Below are 21,422 nucleotides of genomic sequence, written 5' to 3'. Positions count from 1 at the left end.
TGCAGCAAGTGCCAGGGCTGAGAGTCAAGGTCACGTCCCAGCAGCTCAGGGGCATGCAAAGGGACGTGTCCCTTCGGCGGGGCTGGCACAGCCACTGTCCCCTCCCAGTGCACAGCACAGGGTCTCAAGAGGCTTTTGGTGGCCCCAAACCTGGCTTTCCATGAGGATCCCATCAATCCAACAGGAGCCTGACCGCCGCCATAGCCCCACCAGCAGCACCAATACCACATCCCCATCCATATGGGTCCCTTCGTGTCACACCAGCACGCACCTTCATGACAGTATCCTCCGGAGGAGGTCCCCATCCTGGAGGAAAGGGCTGTGGAAGAAGACAAAGCCATTTTGCTTTCACAATCCTGCCGCAGTGTGGAATATTTGCATCATCTGGTTTTAACCTCCAGCATCTGGCCCGGGGATGCCTTTCTCAGGGAGCTCCAGCATTTATAGGGTGCAAACCCACCCTGGCTTCTCCCTGTGAGGGCAGTTTCCATGGCCCTTCCTGCCTCCCTCATTAGCTTTGCAGGGCTGAGGTCTTGGACAGGTTAGTGCTTGCCAGGCCCGGCCCCTTTCAGGTACCTCTTTGGAGGAGCAGACCTGGGAGGTGGTTCCTTTGGTGGGCAGGGTCACAGCGGGATCTCTCCAACATAAACCCAGGGTACAGACATCTTCTGTTTCACATAATTCTGATTTCATAGAATCCCAGACTGCTTTGGGTTGAAAGAACCTTAAAGCCCATCCAGCTCCAACCCCTGCTCAGGCAGGGACACCTTCCACTGGAGCAGCTTGCTCCAAGCCCCTGTGTCCAACCTGGCCTTGAACACTGCCAGGGATGGGGCAGCCACAGCTTCTCTGGGCACCCTGTGCCAGCGCCTCAGCATCCTTATAGTGAAGAATGTGTTTCTAATGTCTAATCTAAATCTCTCCTCTTTCACCATAAAGAGATTCCCCCTTGCCCTGTCACTCTTTCCACCAAATCTCATTGCAAAGCTTGATTTAAACGTTGAGCTTCAGCAGGCTGTAAAGACTGAACACAGCATGGAGTGCACGGAGGAGGAACCCATCGTACCCACGGCTCTCCTCAACCTCCCAGGCACTTCGAGGCCATCACAAGGGCTGAACTATCCTCCTTGCCCTCTTAATTAACAACCAATTAACTCAGGGCTAAGCTGGGCAGCAGCTGGTCCCACCTGGGGCACATCCCTGTGGCTGGATGGGGATGATGGGGAAGGCATCCTGGGCTTGGGAGCTGAGGATAATGGGCACAGGGTGCATGGCCTGGCTTTGCTGCAGCACCGTGTCTGGGCAGGCAGCCCCACAGCACTCCCCTCGCAGCCCCCTCTCCTCCATCCAGCGGCTCTCACGGCGCTGCACATCATTTGTCACTCTGACAGGTCCAGACAAACCCGGCTGGGATTAATTAGGCTCCATCTTTGTTTCCTGCAGCACTGAGCAAGGGCCGGGCTGCAGGAGCCAGCACATGGGCAGGCTCCAGCAGGCAGGGACTGGTGCATGGGGCAGGGGGGAGAAGGAAAGCAGGAGTCCCCTTGGACCCCCCCAAATCCCTGCTCCAGTGCTAACACAGCTGGTGGTAGCACACCAGCATGCTAACACATGCTGGATGCTGTCCCGGCTGGATGCGGGCCCCATCCCAGGAACACGAGGCTATGGGCAGCTGTGTAACATGGCCGGATCCAGGACTAGACAACTGCTGCCACCTCGTGCATGGAGGGCTGCCCCTTCCTCCCCAAATATCCCCCCAAAATGGGCCCCAAAGACAGATGGGATCCCCGGGGGGGAGGATGTGATCACGCCAGTGAAGAGAAAGAGGCAACAACCAGCAAGTAAAACCAGAGCCCCCCCGTTTATTAGCAGTTGGTTCAACAGGACCTTCCACCAGCACCTGAGAGCTTCTCCCAACACAACCCCATGGAGGACAGAGGGGATGCAGCTCCCCAATGGCTCCATATATGGCTGCAGGGGCTCCTGCAGGAATAAGACAGTGGAAAACCCCCTGCCCGTGAAACCCCTCTCACTGAGGGTGAAACATCATGTTCCTCCTGCTCCGGAGGCAAGGGCAGCATTCCAGGTACCGCATCCACCTCCAGCAGCAACCACTGCCACCCCGCATCCCTCCATCCGAGGGGGAATTTGGGTGCTTATCCCAGTAAACCTGTGATGGCTCAGTCTCACTTGCCATCCCCAGCAGCAAACCCCAAGGGACAGGACACAGGGATGCAGCTCTGTACAGCACCACCACCATAAAGCCGCATCTCCGGCTGGGAATCCATCCCCTGTATCTGCACTGACCTTCGTCCAACGTCACGGGTAACAACCAAAGAGACCACATGAACCCCTCAGGGCTTCGGTACAAATTCTGGCACTGAAGAAAAACAACCCCCTGCAAAATGAGAACCAAACGAACCCTCCCCCACCCCCCCCACACCCCAACATTATTAAAATACTTTTTGTTTTTAATATTCAAGAGGTTTGAAGTTCTCAGCATCCTTCTGACTGCCATTATCCCAATGTCCGCCCTGTCCCCAAGATCTGGCTCTCCTCTGTGCCAGGGGACATGGGGCACCGCTTGGCTTTACCACAGGAAACACCACAAGTGAACAAGATTGAGGGTGGGCTGTGGGGAACAGGAGCACACCGGGACCTTCAAACTGGGACCTGCGCACTGGGACCAGCACACCTGGACCAGCCTCCTGCTCCACCACAGTCCCATCATGCTGCCCATGGAGGGAGAACAAGAGGTTGAGGAGCTTGAAAACAAATAGAGATGATGAAAGAATTCATGCCTGAACCTTTCATAAGAAAAATCCACTTTTCTAAGTAGAAGTTGGGGAATCCAGTAAACTCTCCTGTTTCGTGCAGTGGGGCTGGTGGCAGGAGCAGCTCTGGGTCCCTCTGTGCTTTGGGTCTCCACCAGCTCCGTTCTTCTGCTCCAGCTCAGCAAAGTCACCTCCAGCATGCCCAGAGTGGCTCCTCCACCCTCGGACCAGGAGGTGAGGGACGGCTCTTTGCTGCCCTCAGGCCCAGGGAGTTGAAGCCCATTTTGGGCTGAGAAAGGAGGAATTCGTGCCACTTCCCCATGTAGGGCAGAAGGGACCTCACCGACAGGTCCAGGAATTAAAAAGGGAAAATGAAATAGAAAGGGGTATGGGGCAGGTTGGCAGCACAGGGACTGCAGTCAGGCTGCCTTGGGCAGCCTCCAGTGCAGCCATCTGCTCCTGGGGTCCTCTCCAAGGCCAGGTATTGCTGAGGAAGGTCCCGCTGGGTGCAGGGCTCCATCCCACTCAGGTATCGCTGGGTCATGGTGGGCAGCAGCTACCTGGTGCTCTGCAGCTCCTCCCGCAGCCAGGTGGGCAGCGTCTGCCCCATCTTGTACAGGAGCTTGGAGAGCTCTATGTTATGGTCCCTGTAATAGTCCCGCAGGAAGGCGCGCGACTGCAACGGGAGAACACAGAGGAAGGTCAGGGGACCAGTCCCAAGCCCATCACCCCAGCATGGCCCCCTGGCCCCGCTTGGGACCATCCCATGAGGCCTTCTGCATACTCACATCCGAATCCATCTCAGGGTACTTCCTCCCTTTGCTCTTCCCCAAGCATTTGGTTTTCCCTCCATCCAGAAGCTGACACCAGAATCCTTTCTTTGGATCAAACCTGTGAAGCGAGAGCTCTGCCTCACCCCTCTTGCCCCGTGCACCTTCCACAGCATCGCAACAAGCCCCTCTGCTTCCCAAGCCTCCACAGGAGCACTTCTCCAACTCATTTAAACCCACATCTCAGCTAACATCTCATTATTGACCCCCTGGTAGAGCAGGTTCCCTGTGCAGCTGCACAGTAAGCAGCCCACCGAGGTTCATTCATCATCACATCGTCCTGCTGAGGGAGCACAAGGGTCTACATAAGTTTAGCTATTATTTCCTGTGGCACTTTCAGCCCTGGATACCCTCAGGAGCCCCACAGCACCTGGGTGCAGACTCAGAGCAGCCACGTGTGTAGACAAGCCCTGCGCAGAGGTAGATTATTACTTTTCTAGGAGCTCTGGAGCCTCCTGCTTCCCACAATGACTTTAATGTCTGGAAGGCTCAGAGCAAGGTAACACCAACAGAGGTGCCACGCTGCCAGCAGCAAGAGCTGCTCCCTGCAGTGTGTGCACGAGGAGACAGGGTACCAGGGCTCAACACTGTCACATGCAGCACAAACGCACCCCTCAACTCTGCTCCAAGAGCCCAGACCTGCTCCCAGGCTGCCTGGTGTGACACCACCATCCCTGCTGCAGTGTCTGGGTAAGCACAGCAAAGCAGGGTGCCTGTTGGATGTTTTCTGATGACAGCTGCCCCAGTGCAGGTTGCAGCAATGAGGAGCTGCTGCTCCAGCCTCAGGTGAAACCCTGGTCTCACCAAAACCAGCAGAGCTCTGTGGAGAGCCCCAGGGCTGGAGGCTGCACCAGGAGCAAAGGCAGGTGGGAGGAAGGAGAAGCTCAGGGAAAGACTCACGCCAGGGTCTTGTGGTAATCGATGAAGTTGGTCACACCGAGGAATTTCTGGACTGTCTCCATCACTCTGGCAGGCTCCGTTCGGAGCAGTTTGCCGTCCAGGACCAGGATCTGCAAGGAGCAAGGCAGGGAGGTGAGGTGCTGCTGGCTCCCAGCCCTACTCTCCTGGGGCACAACACCACTTTCACTGCACCTTTTGCCATCTTGAAGCCAAACCCGCCACTAGCCTGTGCAGGGTCCCCTTTTGGATGCTAATGTGCTCTGGTGTTCACTTACACTGGGTGTTGAAAATGAAATGCAAACAAAAGCCAGGGCCAGGATCCATCCAGGACATCAGAGATTCAGCCTGGGGCTGCCCAACCCGCAGCCAGCCAGGATTGCATTACAGCAATTACGCCAGCAGCAGCCAACTAATAGACTTTATAAGGTTAACTGACAGTGGAAAAATCATTCAGGGACTGAGCCTGCACAGTGCCAGCAGTGCTGCAGTGAGCAGGTCACAGCAGGGCTGGCATCCAGTGCCCATTTCTCCTGCAGACAGCTCAACCACGGGCAGCTCTGCTGCTATTTTTGTCCTCTGATGCTGTGGTGACACCAGACAGGGCAGCCCCAGGGGGTCTGTGGCCAAGAGTGGCGGGTGAATGGTGAGTGCCCCTGCAGAACCATCCACAACCGTTCACCCTGTGGCTCCCTTTCAACCCTGCTTTGGCAGAGGACCAGCACAAGGACATCTTTGGGCATCATCCATCACCAACCTCACACTACAAGGGCTTTCTTGTACAGTATCTCCCCTCTGCTCCTTCTCCAAGTACTTCTATCCTCCCTCCCTGTGGTTTTTAGTGTATAAGCAGTTCCCATGGGAGCACCTTCGCAGCTGATTCTGGACCCAAGCTCTTTTCCCCTCACATTCTTGCCTGGTGAGGGGTGCTCCCCAGTGTGCTGCCACTGTAGGAGTGGGTGCTCCCATCCATACCTGGTTGGCGTGGTAGCTGTTGAGCCAGCGCTCGATGTGTGTGGCGTACCAGCCCGGCACCAGGCAGCGGTTCTGCAGGGTCCGGAGCTTCGGAGCAGCCTCAGGTCCTGCTGTGATCACCTCATGGAAGGTGTATTTCAGGGCAACTGGGTCATCATGAGCTCGTTGGTGCTGTCAGGCAGGAGCAAAGCAGGTTTGCTCCCAGGACAACCCAAATCCTAGGCTGCCCATGAGGCACTGTGTGTCCCAGGCCACCATGCTATGGTGTTCAACCAGAAAATTCAGCACCGAGAGCCATCCCCCCTCCCAAACCAAGCTGACAGAATCCCCTTGGCCACCACCCCACGGGGCTGCCCACAGTGGGGACAGGCAGTGGTGGGCAGCTCACCTGATACCAGGAGTAGGCTCGATCTGCAGGGTTGATGAGGATGGTGATGACTTTGGCCTTGGAGAGCAGGGCGGCAGCTCGCCGGGGAGCCACTTCTGAGTCAAAGTAGTTGGCACTTTTCTCGAAGTAGAAGTCAGAGGTGGTGTTGGAGGGGATGGGGAAGAACTCCATGTACCTGGGGAGGCACAGTGTGAGGTGGGTAGACAGGCACCGTGAGCTGCCCCAGAACCCCCCTTGCAGGTGATATCTCAGACACTCCGTACCAAGCAGAGCCCCCCAAGGTCTGACACATTGCCTGGGGCTCCACAATTCCCTCCAGTCATTCCAGAGGCCAGGCCTCACCAGATTCCCCAGGCAGACCCCCAAACCAGGAGATAACATATGCACAGAAGCCTGGCTTCTGCCAAGGGCAATTCTGAGCCCTGACAAGCAGCCTTGCCTTACAGACAACAACTCAGAGAAGAACCATGTGATGGCCTGAAAGCACAGGGCAGAGCGTGTGTGCGATTCATCCCACCTTGCAGCACCCAGAGCTGCCAAAAGCCAAGCAGCTACAAGGCTGATGGGAAACCCCACAGCACCATCGCTCCTGTTCCCAAAGGAATTGGTGCTCCCAGCTCAGCTCCCACAGCGTGGAGACCTACCAATCGATGCCCTTGTGGTAGTTGTGTCCGTTGAAGAACTGTATCTCCTCGAAGGTCTCTGAGCTGGGGTAGTTGCTGCTCAGGTCTGGGTGCATCCCCAAGAAGAGATAAAGGGCAGTTGTTCCTTTGGACAGACAGAAAGCAAGAGCTGACTCGGGACAAACCTCCCTCTGAGCTCTGCTGCACGGCAGAAGGCTGAGAGGCTCTTTGAGGATGTGGGGGAATCTGGCAATCCCCCTGGCATGCTCATGGCACAGAGGGTGAAGAGAAGTACCTGTTTTTTGAGGCCCAATGATGAGGAGCTTTGGGAATCGGTCACAGGTCTTTTCTTTGGACCAAATGTCTTTGTGCCGTTTGTCTTCACAGGGATCCTGAAACACAGGAGGGAAGATTAGAGACAGGGCAGCCTGGATGGGACCACACACCACTGCTCAGCCCCCTCCAGACTCAAAAGACACACAGCGAGGCCACACTGCTCAGCAGGCAGAGAAAAGACCAGGCTTATCTCCAGATCTATGGAGCAAACTCCTTCCTGGCACCACCCCCAGAGCCACAGAGACATTTAAAAGCACTGCCACCCAGAGGATCAGAGGGAAACCCAAGCTGGAACGGACCTGAGGAGGTCATTGACTCCAACCTCCTGCTCCGCCGAGGGCCAGATATACCCTATTTCCCTTTCCCAGCACAATAAACGTGGCTGATCTCCCCATTCCAGGCATGGGAGGTACCTGCCACAGCGGGTCCTTCTCCTCAGAGAAGATCTGGAAGTACTTCTGTGCCAGCTGCACCGGTGGCAAGGTCTGCAGCTTCAAGTTGGTCCAGGAGTTGAGGAAGCGGACCAGGTGCTTGAAGGTGTACAAGCCAAGGCGGTCGTTGCCGTAATTGGACAGATGGGTCATGAAGATGCTGATCTGAAGCAGAGAGGATAGAGCAGGGGTTAGTGGGACCTCACCCAGCAGCCATCCCATGCACTGCCTCCCACCCTGGCTAAGGACATTGGGGGCATCTCCCACAGTGGTGCTGAGGGACAGCTCTGCAAGAGACACCTCTCTATCTGTTCCTGTGCAGTACTCACGGGGTTGAGGAGCACGGTCAGGAACAGTTCACCCCCGTTGATGATTTTGTCCAGCTCACTGGAGCCACCAGGGTATTCGTTGTAGAAGATGGTGTGTGTGAAGAGGCCGCAGGTTTGCCGGGGGAGTACCTGGGCAGGAGAAAGATACGGATGGAGTAGGTGGTGAATTGGCCACACTGCCTCCTCCAGGCAGCCAGGGCTGGTTCCCTTTCTCCTTCTAAACAAAAAGGGGGTCCTTAACCCCCCAGGGGTCAGCACCAGCTCTAGTGTCCCTCACCACCCTCAACTTAAATCCTGCTACCCACAAGGGACAAAGGTGAACAGTTGGAGGAGCCAAGAATTGTCCTCATGTAAGCTTCCTCGATGCAGGATGAGCAGAGGGCACAGCCTCCTCAAATCAAAGCTGCCCAAAACCCACCTACTGAGGTTCTGGGTTTTGGTGGCAGAGGCAAGAAGAGAGACAATGGAGCCTGGCCACCTACCATGATGCCATTGTGGATGAAGCCACGGCGATAGCGAGCGGGTTTCAGGTGGGGGTATTCCTCCGTGCTCGTCACTTTGATTGACCAAACCTGCTTCCAAGCTTCGTACAACTGCACGTGGACGGGGTACACACCTGAATGGTGGGGGGCCACGGCGTACCCCATGTCAGTGGGGATGCCATGCTCCTGCAGAGAAGACAGAAGGGAGTGGGTGACTGTGGAGACCCCAAAACCACAACGTCTCAAACCAACTTCTCTCCAAGGGACTGCCCATTCCCAACTATTTGTGCGTCTGGGGAGCAACCAGGGCAAGGCTGTGTTCACCCATCCTCTCCTAACCAGGGCTGTCTCCTTGAAAGGGAGCCCAGGAGCAGACATGCTGGGTGGACACTTGCTCCTCTGCTTCATGTGGACCATCCTCATCCCTGCCATTTCTGCTGTCAACAACACCACAACAGCAACAAAGCTCTTCTGCAGAGAATGAGGAGATATATCTATCTACACAGGACTGTAAACTGGTTTATATCAGTCTGCTTCTATTGTTTACAAAGCAGCCTAGAAATTGAGCTGGAAAACTGCCTATCCAAGTAGGGGTGGTCTGTCTCGCTCCTATTAGGCACCTTTAATTATCAGGCAATGATTTCAAGTTAGGCTGAAGATCCCCCACTTAGGCCATGAATCTGGCTCTACTCGTTTGGATTCAAGACAGCTGTGAGCAAACCAGTCGATCACAGCATGATCTGGTCTCAGTGCTGACTTTATTAGGACCACAAAGGGGACGGTCCAAAAGGACGGACAACCCCTTACCAAGCTGAAGGTCAAAGCCTGCCTTTATGAACCAAACATATCCCCAACAGCTCGGCCTGCAGAGGGAGTTTCCATCAGCCTGAGCTTCCTGGCACACAGCCACTGCTCCAGGATCCCACATCATTGCCTAGCATTGAACAGCATCAGGCTGAGCACCCAACCACATCCCACTGGAGTGGAGCTCTGCATCTCCCATGGAGCCAGCCAGGGAGGCATGGTTGCAATGCATAAGCGATGCCTCCCTCTGAACAGACACCGGGGCAGCTCACTGCCACAGCAGCAAGTTGGCGGCTGCAGATAAATCCTTTTGCTCCAGGTACTAGTGTATAAATGGATTTACCCGACCAGCTGTAACATGGGGGACATGACTTAACATCACCAGGTCCCTAAGCAGAGACTGTCCCCCAGGTCACCTGTTCGCCCCACTTCTCCATTCTCCCCCCACCATAAGCAACCCCACCAGCAGAATCTTACTCACGACAGCGAATTTCTTGTTTAAGGTCATCTGCTCGGCGAGAACCGACTGGTTGTGGAAGAGGTGAGGCTGCATGTGGCTCCACATGTGGGGGAACCACCAGAACTCCCTCACGTAGGACAGCAGCAGGTCATCACCTTCGTCCTCAGCATCAGTACCTGTGGGCATGACACTCACCATCACCACCAGACACACAGAGCCCCTCTTGGTGACCAGTTGATGGGGTGCAGCAGGGTGGGATGCCCAAGGACACCCCTGCAGCCCCGCCATCTGCCTCTCTGAGCACTGGTTTGTGCCCCAACACACAAAGCAACGTCCTCACCCTCCTTACCCGTGTGGAAGAATTTCCCTGAGTATCCCAGGTTGAAGGTGAAGTTCGGGATGTGGGTGCGCAGCTCGTTCTGCGTGTCAAACAGCGCCTGGGAGAGGGTGAGAGAAAGCATGATGTCCTCAGGATGTGGCCACTGGGATGGCTGCCATGCCAAGGTGAGGAACCATGTCCCAGAAAGCTTCACAGGAGGAGAAGGGATGCTCTGGGAGCAGGAAAGCTCATCCCTGGAACATTCTGGAGCAGGCACAAGCACCCATCCCTCCCCTGCCCACCAGCCAGGACATCACATCCACACCTTGACATCTTCCACCTTCATGCGCGTGCCCTCCTTGCCCACAAAGATATCATCGATGTCCACCAGGATGTAGCGGTCGAGGGGCAGGGAGAGCCTCTTGCCCGTCAGGAAGGAGACAGAGTCCACAAAAACCAGCTTGTGCAGCCAGAAGTTGAGGTTGTTGCCAAAAAGCACCCTCTGGATTCCGTCATGGAGGCCCAGGTCCTGCATCACGGTGGTGTGCAGCGCTGCGTCCACGCTCATGTGCGGGATGGACTCGGCCGACTTGGTCTTGGCCAGGAGGACAGGCTCATAGGTGGAGTGGTTGGACTGGAAGACGGTCCAGTCCTCCCCGGGGAGCACACCCTTCTCCACCTCGCTGGGGCGTGTGATGTACAGCAGGGGAGACTTGGGGTTGATGCTGCAGTCCTTCAGCGCCAGGTTGGAGTGGAGGAAGAGGGGGAAGCCCTTCAGCTGGGCGCTCAGCAGGCTGTTCTCGTTGGCCTGCATGGGGGAGATGGGAGCTAGAGGACGTGGGATACTGGGGACGAGCGCCTAGACTGGCTGTGCAGGCAAGGGCTCACTGGGGGCACCGACCATGGCAAGGGGGGAAGCAGCTGGAAAATGGGATACTAAAAGCAATGTAATGATCTCAGAGGTGTTTTTACCCCCAAAACACTGAGGGGCTGCACAGCCCTTCCACAGGGAGAGGGCTAAGATAGTGCCCTCTACTAGAAGCCTGTGCCCATGCCAGGCTGTGAGCTGGCTCCACACCATCTCAAGCTGCCTGCAGAAAGCAAGGGGAGGGCAAAGTCCTTACAGGGACACCCCAGCCCCCTGGCTTATTCCTATCTTGGCCGCAGGGTCTCAGCTCACCCCGTGCACCCCCTTACCTTGAAGAAGCCAATGATGCCCACGCCATACTCCACACAGTACTTGTCCAGCAGCTCCCGGTTCCAGGCGTCCAGGTTGACGTACTTGAGGATGTTCTCATAGATGATGAGCGCAAAGCGTCCCCGGTCCTTGTCGGTCAGCGTGGGCATGTCTCCCTTCCCTGGAGCTATCTCTGTCCTGTATTTGAAGCGGCTCGACTCCAGAATGGCCACGATCTCCTGACCAAGCTGTGAGTAGAGGCTCTCCACAAAGACCAGCACCAAGGGGTCCGTGCGGGAGGAATCAGCCACCTTGAGGGTCTTCAGTGGCAGCAAGCGGGAAGGGGCCACCTTGGGCTCATCGCAGTCCGGCCCCACCACGTCCCCAGAGGGCTCCAAGCCCTTTTTCCACCCATATAAATAATAAGCAGAGACAAAAACACTGAGCAGGCAGAACGCAAAGAGCAGGAGCAACACCACCTGCGGGGAGAGCTGCCAGACACCGCGCCGGGCCCTGGCCAGCACAGTCATCCTTGCATCCGTGGGGTGAGGTGGGGCCCCTCTCCCTGCTCACCCCCTCCCCTTGAGAGTGCCGGGGAGGGGAAGAAGCAACAACCGATGCACTAAAGAGCAGGTAAAGTCAAACTGGGTACTCCTAATAAATTAAACCACTAGCGGGCTGCCCGGGCAGGCTCTCTCCCCTCCAGCGTCTGGCGTCCCTCGCTGCCCAATTCATGTCACCATGGCAGATGCACCCAGAGTCCCCTTGCCGAGCCGAAATCCCCGTGGTGGTGGCAGCGGTGGCAGCAGCAGCACCATGGCCGCAGCAGCACTAAGGGGCGGCGGGCGGCCTTGGCGCAGGTCGCGGCAGGCATGGGGACATGGTGGCTCCCTGCGGTGTCCCGGTGTCCTGGCTCCACACAGTGCCCTGCAAGAGAGAGGTGGGATGAGTGGGGATGGATGGTGCTGGTACCAACGGCAATGCTTTTACTGGCAGATCTCTTGCTGTGTGCCAGAGCTTGCTGAGAGGGTGCTGTGAGCTCCTGATGGTGGCACGAGCACAGCAGCACGCACATGTGCATGGGACCCCGGCTATGGTGTGAGCCTGGAGCGCAGCAGCATCACCGGCGTGCTATGGAGAGGAGCCCCCATCACACCAAGCAGATGGAGAAGCAGCCTCACTCCTCCTGTTTGCACAGTGTGGTGAAGAGAACAGGGGTGAGAGGGGTCTGAGCCCCATCTCCCTACCAAGGGCAGGGAGGGACACAGGCAGACAGCCAGCACGAGGCCGAGCCAGGAGCCGCCAGCCAAGGTCACTGAGATGGGCACATGGGAGCAGCCACATGGAGCCAAAGGGACCTTGGGAATATTTTTGTTTCCCTGTGAAAAGCCCATTTCAAAAAAGAAAAGAAACAAACAAACAAAAGAGGACTGGGCACTACTTGCTGGGGGTGAAGTCACCCAGGGCACACACACTGATGCAGGCAGTGTGCTTAAGGAAGAAGTGAAAGTGTTGGTATGGTGTCTTATCCCCAAACTCATCACCAGTGCTGGGGACAAGGGCAAAAGCCCCTGTTCCTCCCCAGGGAGAGCTCTCTGTGCCCCACTGCACCGTGGCTGAGCACCCACCCCACAGACACCGGCCAGGTACATAACGGGATTAAACGTGGCGGGCTGAGCGGTACCATGGATTACAGGCTGGGGCTTGGCAGGGTAATCCTGTCATCCCTGCCCTTCCTGCATAAACCCTGCTCCAGGATCCGCTTCCCACTGCCGGCAGGGTGCTGCTTCACCCAGGCCCTGTGCACACTGTCAGCCTCCATCACCAGCACCCACCAGCATCCCTCACTGCCGGCTGTGCCAGGCACAATGGGACATCCGGATTTATTGACTTGTAATTTATCTTTGTGCACATGGATGGTCTCCAGGCAGGACCATGAGAGCACCCACCTTTGCTCCTCAGCCCCTGAGGTGTGCCCTGCCCCAGCTCACAGCTTCCTTCCCTCCACTGGGGCTGGACCTTCAGCATCCCAAGGAGAACACCACACCGGGGCTTTGGACCGGGGTATTTCTCCAGGTCCAAAAGAAGCAGCACACTGGGACTTGATTTTAGGGAGGCTTCCCTGCCCAGGTACCATGCCTACTGATGTGGAGAGTTGGGACCACATTCTCAAGCACCCTGCCCATGCCATCCTGCTCCCCCTCCCTTTCTTTCATCTATCAGGAGCAGTGGGTGCTGGCAGACACATTCCCATGGTGATGGGTGGGCAACTGACAACCAGCAGGTTTGATGCCAAGTGGTGGAGATGGCGGCTGACGGGCATGACCATGTGTCCATCCTTGCAGCACCCTCCACACAGCAGATGGGAATGGGGCCCCACATCTACATCACCTGGCATTTCCAAGGGGGCTTTGTTAGTCCATTCTCTTCTAAAAGCTTTTAATTATGGTACTTAATGAGCAGGCTTTTGAGACAGCATCTCCAGGCAGACACTGACTGGCTCTCCCTGGGGAGGGAGCCTGCCACGTCAAAGCACAAGAGCAACACCTGCATTGGACCCCTGGAGCAGCTACAACATGAGCCGCGACCAGGGCAGGCAGCATCCCACCCCACAAACCTGGTGCTGAGGCAGGAAGCAGCAGGAATCCTGCTCTGCCAGTTCACTGCAGAGAAAACCCTCCATGGGGAGGATGCTCTGGGGTGTCGATGCTCCTGCTCAGGGCTTTTCCCATATGAATTCTATGTCAGTGATCCTCATAGGGAGATTTAAATGAGCTCTTAGGCAGAAGTTCTTCCCTGTGAGGGTGCTGAGGCGCTGGCACAGGGTGCCCAGAGAAGCTGTGGCTGCCCCATCGCTGGCAGTGTTCAAGGCCAGGTTGGACACAGGGGCTTGGAGCAAGCTGCTCTAGTGGAAGGTGTCCCTGCCCGTGGCAGGGGTTGGAGCTGGAGGAGCTTTAAGGTCCCTTCAACCCAAACCACTCTGGGATTCAATGAATGGGTGCTGGTTCCACGCTGCCCAGCAAACCCCTGCTCATCCCTGGCAGTGGGGGGAGAGCCAAGAGCAGGCCAGGGAGGGTTTGCATTGGCAGGTTTAGTTCTAAGAGAACAAAACAAGCTCTCAAAAGCAACAGCCTTTCTGAAACAAAAAGGGAAACACGATGGTAAAACAGAAGAAAGCCCACAGGAGCTGGCAGGGTGACAGCGGGAGTCAAACTTCCTTTTAACCTGATTTTTAGAGGCTGCTCAGGTGCCTTTTAAAACCACGGTGCTCATTTAAAAGGCACCGGCTGGAAATGTCAGCCAGAGTCCCACACACAGACCTGAGGCCCCCAGAAACATCACACAGCACCAGCAGGCTTCCATCACACAGGGGGTGCTCAGCCTCACACCAAGGACCACAGGAGAAAGAGGCCCAGAAAATGCTCTTTTCTAGTGGGTTTCTGAGCACAGCCCTGGCCCAGGCTCCACTGAAGAAGACGTTTGGAGAGGAGGCTTAGCCACAGTGCTCTTAATCCGGCCGCCCTGACAAACACAATCAGCATCCGAGCAGCTTCCCCAGCGCAGCCGGAGCCTGGAGCACCCTGCAGGGCTGGACCAGTGTCCAGGAAAGCCCTGTACTATCAGCACTTCAATCTAAGGCAGCTGTAGGAGGAAGGGGAAATGGTTGAAGAGCTTTGCTAAATCCACTCTCCAGCATGGTTTGAGGACTGCAGCTTCCCCTTGTCCGGAGCTATTGGCCAGAAACACTCCTTGAGGACCACTGTACCCCAGAAAGCCAGAGGGGCACTGGAGGGGATGAAACCACCTCTGTCAGCAGCTTGCAGCACTCTTCCTTTAACCTCCGGTGAGATTTTGCAGGGATGCAATGGGAGGATTAAATATAAGCAAGGAAGTACAAGCAGATCCGGAGGAGAGGGAAGGGTCGGCAGTCCCGGCAGACAGCCACAGCAGGGTTTGATTTATCAGGGTGCAATAGGTCTGGCTGCAGGTGCAAGATGTGAACATCAGGCAGTTCACAAGTCCCAGTTGTCAGATAAATCAACTGTCCCAACCCATCCCCGGGACGGGAGGTGAGCTCAAAACCATGGTGCGATGCAGCAAGGAACTGCTCACACATCTCCCTTTCCACTTTGGAAAAGGCTGTAAGGGAGCGAGTAAGCGTCCACGTGCATGGAGAAGAGACCCCAAGACCTTTCATGTCCAATCCTTGACTCCAGTAGCTCACAGACCCCCCAACATTCAACCCACAGTGATGGGGCCACATCCTAAACACCGTACCCCTGCTCCTCACCCCTGAGGGAGAGCCCCACACCAGCAGTGCTGGGTAATCACCTCATCACCCCCACTCCAGCTCCACTTCCCCACGTAAGCCAGCCATGGGGGTTAAGCCTGGATGGAGGAGGATTTAGACTCAGGATGCTAAACTGCATCGCCTAGCTCAGTGATCTGCAATCTCTTCTGCTCGCTCCAGTGCCTCCCTTCCCATATCTGACCACCACAGTGGATACAGAAAGGTTGGCCTCACCAACACATCTGCTTATCTCCCACTTGTTCAGCTCTGGAGCCCTCAACACAAGAGGGACATGGACCTGCTTGAGTGAGTGCGAAGGAGGCCACAAAGATTAGACATTAGGCAGAAGCTCTTTCCTGTGAGGGTGCTGAGGCGCTGGCACAGGGTGCCCAGAGAAGCTGTGGCTGCCCCATCCCTGGCAGTGTTCAAGGCCAGGTTGGACACAGGGGCTTGGAGCAAGCTGCTCTAGTGGAAAATGTCCCTGCCCGTGGCAGGGGTTGGAACTGGATGAGCTTTAAGGTCCCTTCAACCCAAATCAGGCTGGGATTTGATGGCAAAAGGCTACTGGAAGGTCTACATTCAGCCAGGCTGGGACCTAGGATCCCAGCAAGGTGACAGCGCTCTGCCCACCATGCCTGCTGCGCCTCACACATCCTCACCAGCATCCTCAGCAACCACTAACTGGTGCCCTGCACCCCAGGAATCACAACTACCTTTAAAAGATGCACAAAAGGCAGCCAAATTATTGTTATTATTAATAGGTTTAAGTTCTCTCTAGAGGGAATCCCCTTCATTCCACTGGTAATATTTAGCGGGCTACAGATCTAAAACCCCTGAGCTAAGCATGTCCTCAGAGAGGAGATTAATGCCATCATATTATTCAGGAGACAACTATGAGCTGAAGACAGGGGAGCTTGCTTTGAAAATGAAGAAGTAACTGGCATGAAAACCTGCCTTTAAGCACCTACCTCTGCACCGCTGCCTTTATCAACTCTGAACAGCAGTGATCCCAGCCTCGGCTGGAAACAGCAAAGAGCTGGGAGTGCTGGCATGGGAGAAGAGCCATCGCAGGCTGCAAAGGACAGCTGCCTGCCCCTGTGCCTATCGCCTTCCTCCCCAGCCAGGGCTGGATTCACTGGCCAAGAGAAGGCACCATCAGGAGATGAAATCCTTTGCTTCAGTATGCAGTGATGTGAGGATGCACACTGGTACCAAAGCACAGGAGGCAGCAAGTCCAAACTCCCTCGTGTAGCAGCCCAGGGAGAGTAACCTAAGATAAAAACTTCAACCACTGTGAAAATGGGATTTTCCTGGCAATCCCCATTTACTGACAGCCTGGGAGAGCCTTTAGGATGGCCCCAACAAGACACGGATGGAGGGATGAGCTGTATGGGCATCCAGATCCCTCCTGTCAGGCTGCAAACTCAGGGTGTCCAGGCAGGGAGAGGGATGCGGAGCACATGGAGAGGGGAAAACAAGCAGAAGGGCAGAAACAAGCTGAAACAAGCTCGTCCTGGCCGCCTGCTCTCCCCGAGGCTGCCCGTGCACCACAGGCAGGTTTATAATGCCAGATAAGGAGCGTCTTAGCGATAGATTACACGGGCTGCTTAAGTGCTTTGCAAACAGTAGTTACAACATGCCAGGGAGAAAAACACCCTGCTGCTGGCCGGGGACAGCCCCAGAGCTGCTCTCCTAAGGACACCCGTGTTTGCCCAGTGCCCAAAAGGTGTAAAATCAAACAAGGACAAAGGCAGCCTCAGCAGCTGCCCTTGGGACAGGCAACTGCTCCCATCCCAAACCCTCCCAGCTTGGCTTCTCCCCTCTGTGCACAGGCTGGATGAGAGCAAACACAAGGGAATATTGGGAAAATTTATCTGGATTTATTCAAGGTCTGGAGGGTTTGCACCCCAGGAGGACTTCAGGAGGAAAATCCTCCCTTTTTCTCAGCACTTTGAGACTCGATTTATAAAGCCTGGTTGGAGCATCCTCCTGGATTGCTGCTGCTGAATCAAATACCCCCTTGATACCTCGCTCCCTTTGGATATAAACCTCCGGCTCTGGCTGCCCACAACCTGCCTGCTCCTCTGAGAAAGAAACAATGAGCCCAACGCAAGCGGTCAAAGATCTTCACATTGAAAAAGTTATTTTTGGCCACAGCCCCTTGCTCTGGAAGAGCTGTTTTTCACCCAGAAAGCCCTGTGAGCACTTTGGTTTTACTGAAGAGATAAAGGTAATGTTTTTCTCATGTTTTCTTCAAAAATACAATCCGGAAAATGGCTCTTTCCCTGCAGAGGGATGGAAAAGCAACGTTTGGTCTGTGGTAAATCACTGCCAATATCTGCTGATTTTTTAGGGGAGAAATAAACCCAAAACAATGATAAAACCCAGCCCAAATCCCAAAGAACTGGGTGACGTTCCTGGAAGCCCATGATTAAAACTTCTCCCCATGGCAAGCCCGACTGACAGGGCTTTTAAGACTAATTCTAGCAAACCCCATGTCCTAAACCCACTCCCCAGGTCCTGCCCCTGCTAATCCCCATTCCCCAGCCCTGAGGTGCTGCAGCCACCAAGGAACCCCCCAGAGACATCACTCCATTTCTGATCCTTGGGCACTGGTGGCTGCCACCCCCCTTGTCCTCAGTACCCTGATTGTGAAGAGCACCCCTCCACACCCCCCCATCTCCAAACACCAGCATGAATCAGCCTCATCCATTAATTAGGCCAGCAATTAGCAGCAGTCATTAGCTTTCCTATGTCCCAGGGCTGCTGGCTGGGCATTGATGCTCCCCAACAGCATCCCTACCAAACACCCCAACACCCTGTAACCAGGTTGTGTTTTGGGCCACGCTGCTGCCTCCCCCCAAAAAAGCAGGAGCTTTTTGGAGGTGACTCCTCCTCACCGGTATTTTTTGCCCTTGAATCTTTGGGAGCAGCCTCCCTCCAGAGGAAGGAGCTGGGGGAACTCTCCCAATCCTTAATTGAAAGAGGCGCTTAACGAGGAGAGTTTCTTTTGTCCCTTAATTGAAACAGGTTCTTACTGACAAAACTCCCCATGAATTTTAAGTGGGTTCGCAAGGAGGGGGAAATCCACTCAATGAATCAGGTTTTCCTGCTTTGAAATGTGCCATGTGGGTTCCTGCAGCTCTCCAAGTGCCCAAGAGCCTTTCTGGACAAGCAGGGCCTGCATCCCAAATATTTTAAAAGGAAAAGGGACAAGGGGAAAATAATCTCATATCAGTTTTTATACAGTGCTGGATGGCAGCCTGTGCTCTCACTGCAGGTCGCACAAGGACTCCTTCCCAATGAAACACTGACTGAAAACATCTCAACACCACCTTTTGCTGCCTGTGACACTTTGCTTGGCCAGATTTTCCCTGGAGAGATGCTGATCCTGCTGCAAGTGCGAGGGTGATGGTGGATCACAGGGAAGCAGTGATTCCTCCCCTCCAGCCACGGCAGCACTGTGTGTCCCATGGGACAAACCAGCTGCTTTGTTTTCTTGACAACTTCCCATTACAGGGAATTCGAAGTAGGAAGGAGAGCAGTTCCATCCTGCCACTCTGAGGAGCGCAGGCTGCCCTGCCAAGCACTTAAACCAGCCCCAAAACAGTGCTTTTGCAAAGCAGTGTCCCTAAAACCACAGCATGAACCAGCTCATGGAGAGCAACCACCCCCCAATGCCTGCATCCTACCCCTGCAAGGACGGAGCATTGCACAAGCTGCCCCCTCCTCCCAGGGTCTCCTGAGGATCCAGACTGCATTCATCCTGCCTGATGCTTTGCTGAGCCACAGCCAAGCTCTGCTTCCCTGCAGTCTGCCAGGAGCCTAATACATCCATGGGGCTGAGTGCTTCGAGCAGGTATTGAATGAGAAGCCAGGTAACTGCCTGATGTGCTGCAGGGACGGCTCTCGGGCTGTTAGGTCCTTTGGGGAAGGGCTGGGAAGCACAGGCGGATGCAGAGGCGGGATGCTCCAGGACCAGCACACTCTAAGGTCATGGCCAGGCCAAGTGGAGGTCAGATCCTTTATTAGACCAATGGACAGAGTTGGAATAAATGACACATTTTGGGTGTGCAGGCATTCCTCAGGCCCAAGAGCACATCTGTGTTCTCTAAAGGTATCTGTTAGGCTAATAAACACATTACCTCTGCACGCAGACTTCACCACCCTTAAAAAGTACCAGAGGCTGCAATGCTCACTGATGGTGAAGCCCATGTGTGACCCTGCAAGGGCAGCATCAGGGCTGCTGGCACCCGAGCTGCCTCTGGCCTCCCCTCTTTCCAGATCCCTGTATGAGGATGGATGAATCAAGCAGCATGTCCATTAGAAGCCTGTTGCTTTAGTTTACCAGCTCCCAGGCTACAGCATCAGCCCTGTCCTCTCCTCCTCCTCTGCAGAGGTTCCAAGCAAAGCAGATGCTTGAGGAACCAACCTAGATGCCCCATCTACACCTCCACCCATTGGCCTCATGCACTAGCTTGTGCTTTCAGCCAGTGAGAGCTAATAAACCACCATAACATCTGCTGCTTCATACCCCACCAGCCAGCTGGGCCAGGGGACCACACCATTTCCAACTGCTCTACCTGGGGATATTCCCCGCTCGCTCAAGTGGGCTCCCATATCCCCACTCAGCCATCAGGCACAGCACCCCCATCCCAGGTACCATGCATAGCCTCCCTCTGTCCCGGCCTTGATCCCACTGTCCATCGTAAATTCATGAGGCCAGCACAGCCAAGGGATGAATCCAGGCTGCTGCAGCACACATAAAATGGCCTGAGCTCTATGTTTATACTTCAGGCATTGACAGCATTTTGCAGCCGTATTTCAGGACAGGGCTGTTGACACTTTCTAACACATCCCTTTTTTTACACTGGTAACATCACCCCAGGCTCCAAGCCCTGCAGGGCTGTATAAGGCTGTGAAGAAGCAAACAGTGGTCAGGAAGGGGGATATTCAGTGAGATGCTGACAAGTAGCTGAAAAACATTGGGGTTTTGCCGAGGCCAAGGCACGGGAAGCAGAGCCAAGAGAGCAGCATGCTAGCTGGAGCAGCAGGGACACCCAGGGGCTGCCATCCTTCCAGACCATATGCAGAGCCATTGGAAGAGATCCACATCTCCACGTGCGGTGTAAGAAGAGAAGGACACTCCTCACTGTACATCCAACCCTCAACATGCCCAGAGACAAAAAGAAAACACTTCTTCCTTGCTTTGCATCAGTGATGAGATTTCCAAGATGCTTTGAGTTCCCTAGAAGTGGGACAACAGAGGAGAGAGCCCTTGGGAGAGAGCCTTGGTCTTTCCAAAACAACCTCCACCTCCATGGCTTTGAACCAAACTAGCAGCAGGGCTGAACTCCAGGCGTTAATATCAGTGCAACTCCTTCTAGGATAGCTCACACTGAGGATCTCTTGACCTTCCTAAATCCTTCCAGGATCTCATCTTCCCTGGGCAAGGGCTGCAGCAAGGTCCTGCTGGTTTTGGGAAGGACACAGCACCAAGGCGCTCCCAACCCCAGCCTCCTCGCCAGCACCGGCAGTCACGTGTGGGATTTACGGCTCGATATTGATTTGTCTTTGCAGGCTCTGCCATTCCAGTCGGTGGCTTTTGCAGGAAAACAACATGAATCATAAGCTACAGACCGCCCTCTCCCTACGTCCGTGCTGTTTGACTCACCCAGCAATTCCAGGGGTCCTGGTTTGAGGGCTGCCTGCTCCACTGCACCCAGGGATGGGCACAGTACAGGGGTGCAGGAGCCATCAGCTCCCACAAGCAGCTGGGGACGGAGTCCTGAGGTTTTACAAGGTGGTCTCCAAGAAAGCAGCATCATGCTTTCCCTCCATCCAAGTCCTCCTTCTCCTGTCTCAGGCTACAAAGGCACCGGCACACTCGTGATGATGGCACATTGCAAAATGCACAAAGCAATGCCAGCATCTCGGCCAAAAACACACAAGGAAGTCAAGGGCAGTCATAGGCTCACAGAATGGTTTGGGTTGGAGGGACCTTCAAAGGTCATCTGGTCCAACTCCTTGCAATCTCCAACTAGACCAGGTTGACCAGAACCACATCCAGCCTGGCCTTGAATGTCTAATCCCGAAGTCCTAAAGCACCTTCTAGAGCAGGGCAGGAAACATCACTGAGACGATGAACCCCAGTCCTCTGTGGCCACAAAGCAACCGCAAGATATAAGAGCTTAATTTCTTGCTTCTCTCTCTGTCCTAACCTCATTCTAGTGGGCTCAACCTCAACAACCAAAACTAAAACCCAGCTCAATAAGGTACATCTACAAGGTAGAATTCCACAAAAGA

General features: G+C 55.1%; 1 protein-coding gene across 1 annotated transcript; it reads right to left on the bottom strand.

Annotated features, from left to right (window-relative positions):
- Positions 1-3,147: 3,147 nt before the first annotated feature.
- Positions 3,148-11,355, bottom strand: NDST1 (N-deacetylase and N-sulfotransferase 1; the record flags this gene model as incomplete). The annotated part of the gene is made up of 14 exons (XM_080627242.1): positions 3,148-3,450; positions 3,563-3,665; positions 4,505-4,614; positions 5,477-5,647; positions 5,865-6,039; positions 6,509-6,632; positions 6,783-6,879; positions 7,237-7,419; positions 7,584-7,712; positions 8,066-8,251; positions 9,351-9,505; positions 9,679-9,766; positions 9,974-10,456; positions 10,846-11,355. The coding sequence occupies 14 exons, from the start codon at positions 11,353-11,355 to the stop codon at positions 3,331-3,333; spliced, it is 2,634 nt and encodes an 877-aa protein (XP_080483368.1). The 3' UTR covers positions 3,148-3,330.
- Between the last annotated feature and the right edge of the window lie 10,067 nt (positions 11,356-21,422).

This window comes from Psittacula echo (assembly GCF_963264785.1).
Source record: "Psittacula echo genome assembly, chromosome: 11".
NCBI classification, from domain to species: Eukaryota; Metazoa; Chordata; class Aves; order Psittaciformes; family Psittacidae; genus Psittacula; species Psittacula echo.
The sequence above is the reverse complement of the archived record's forward strand: the minus strand, read 5'-3'. Positions and strand labels throughout refer to the sequence as shown.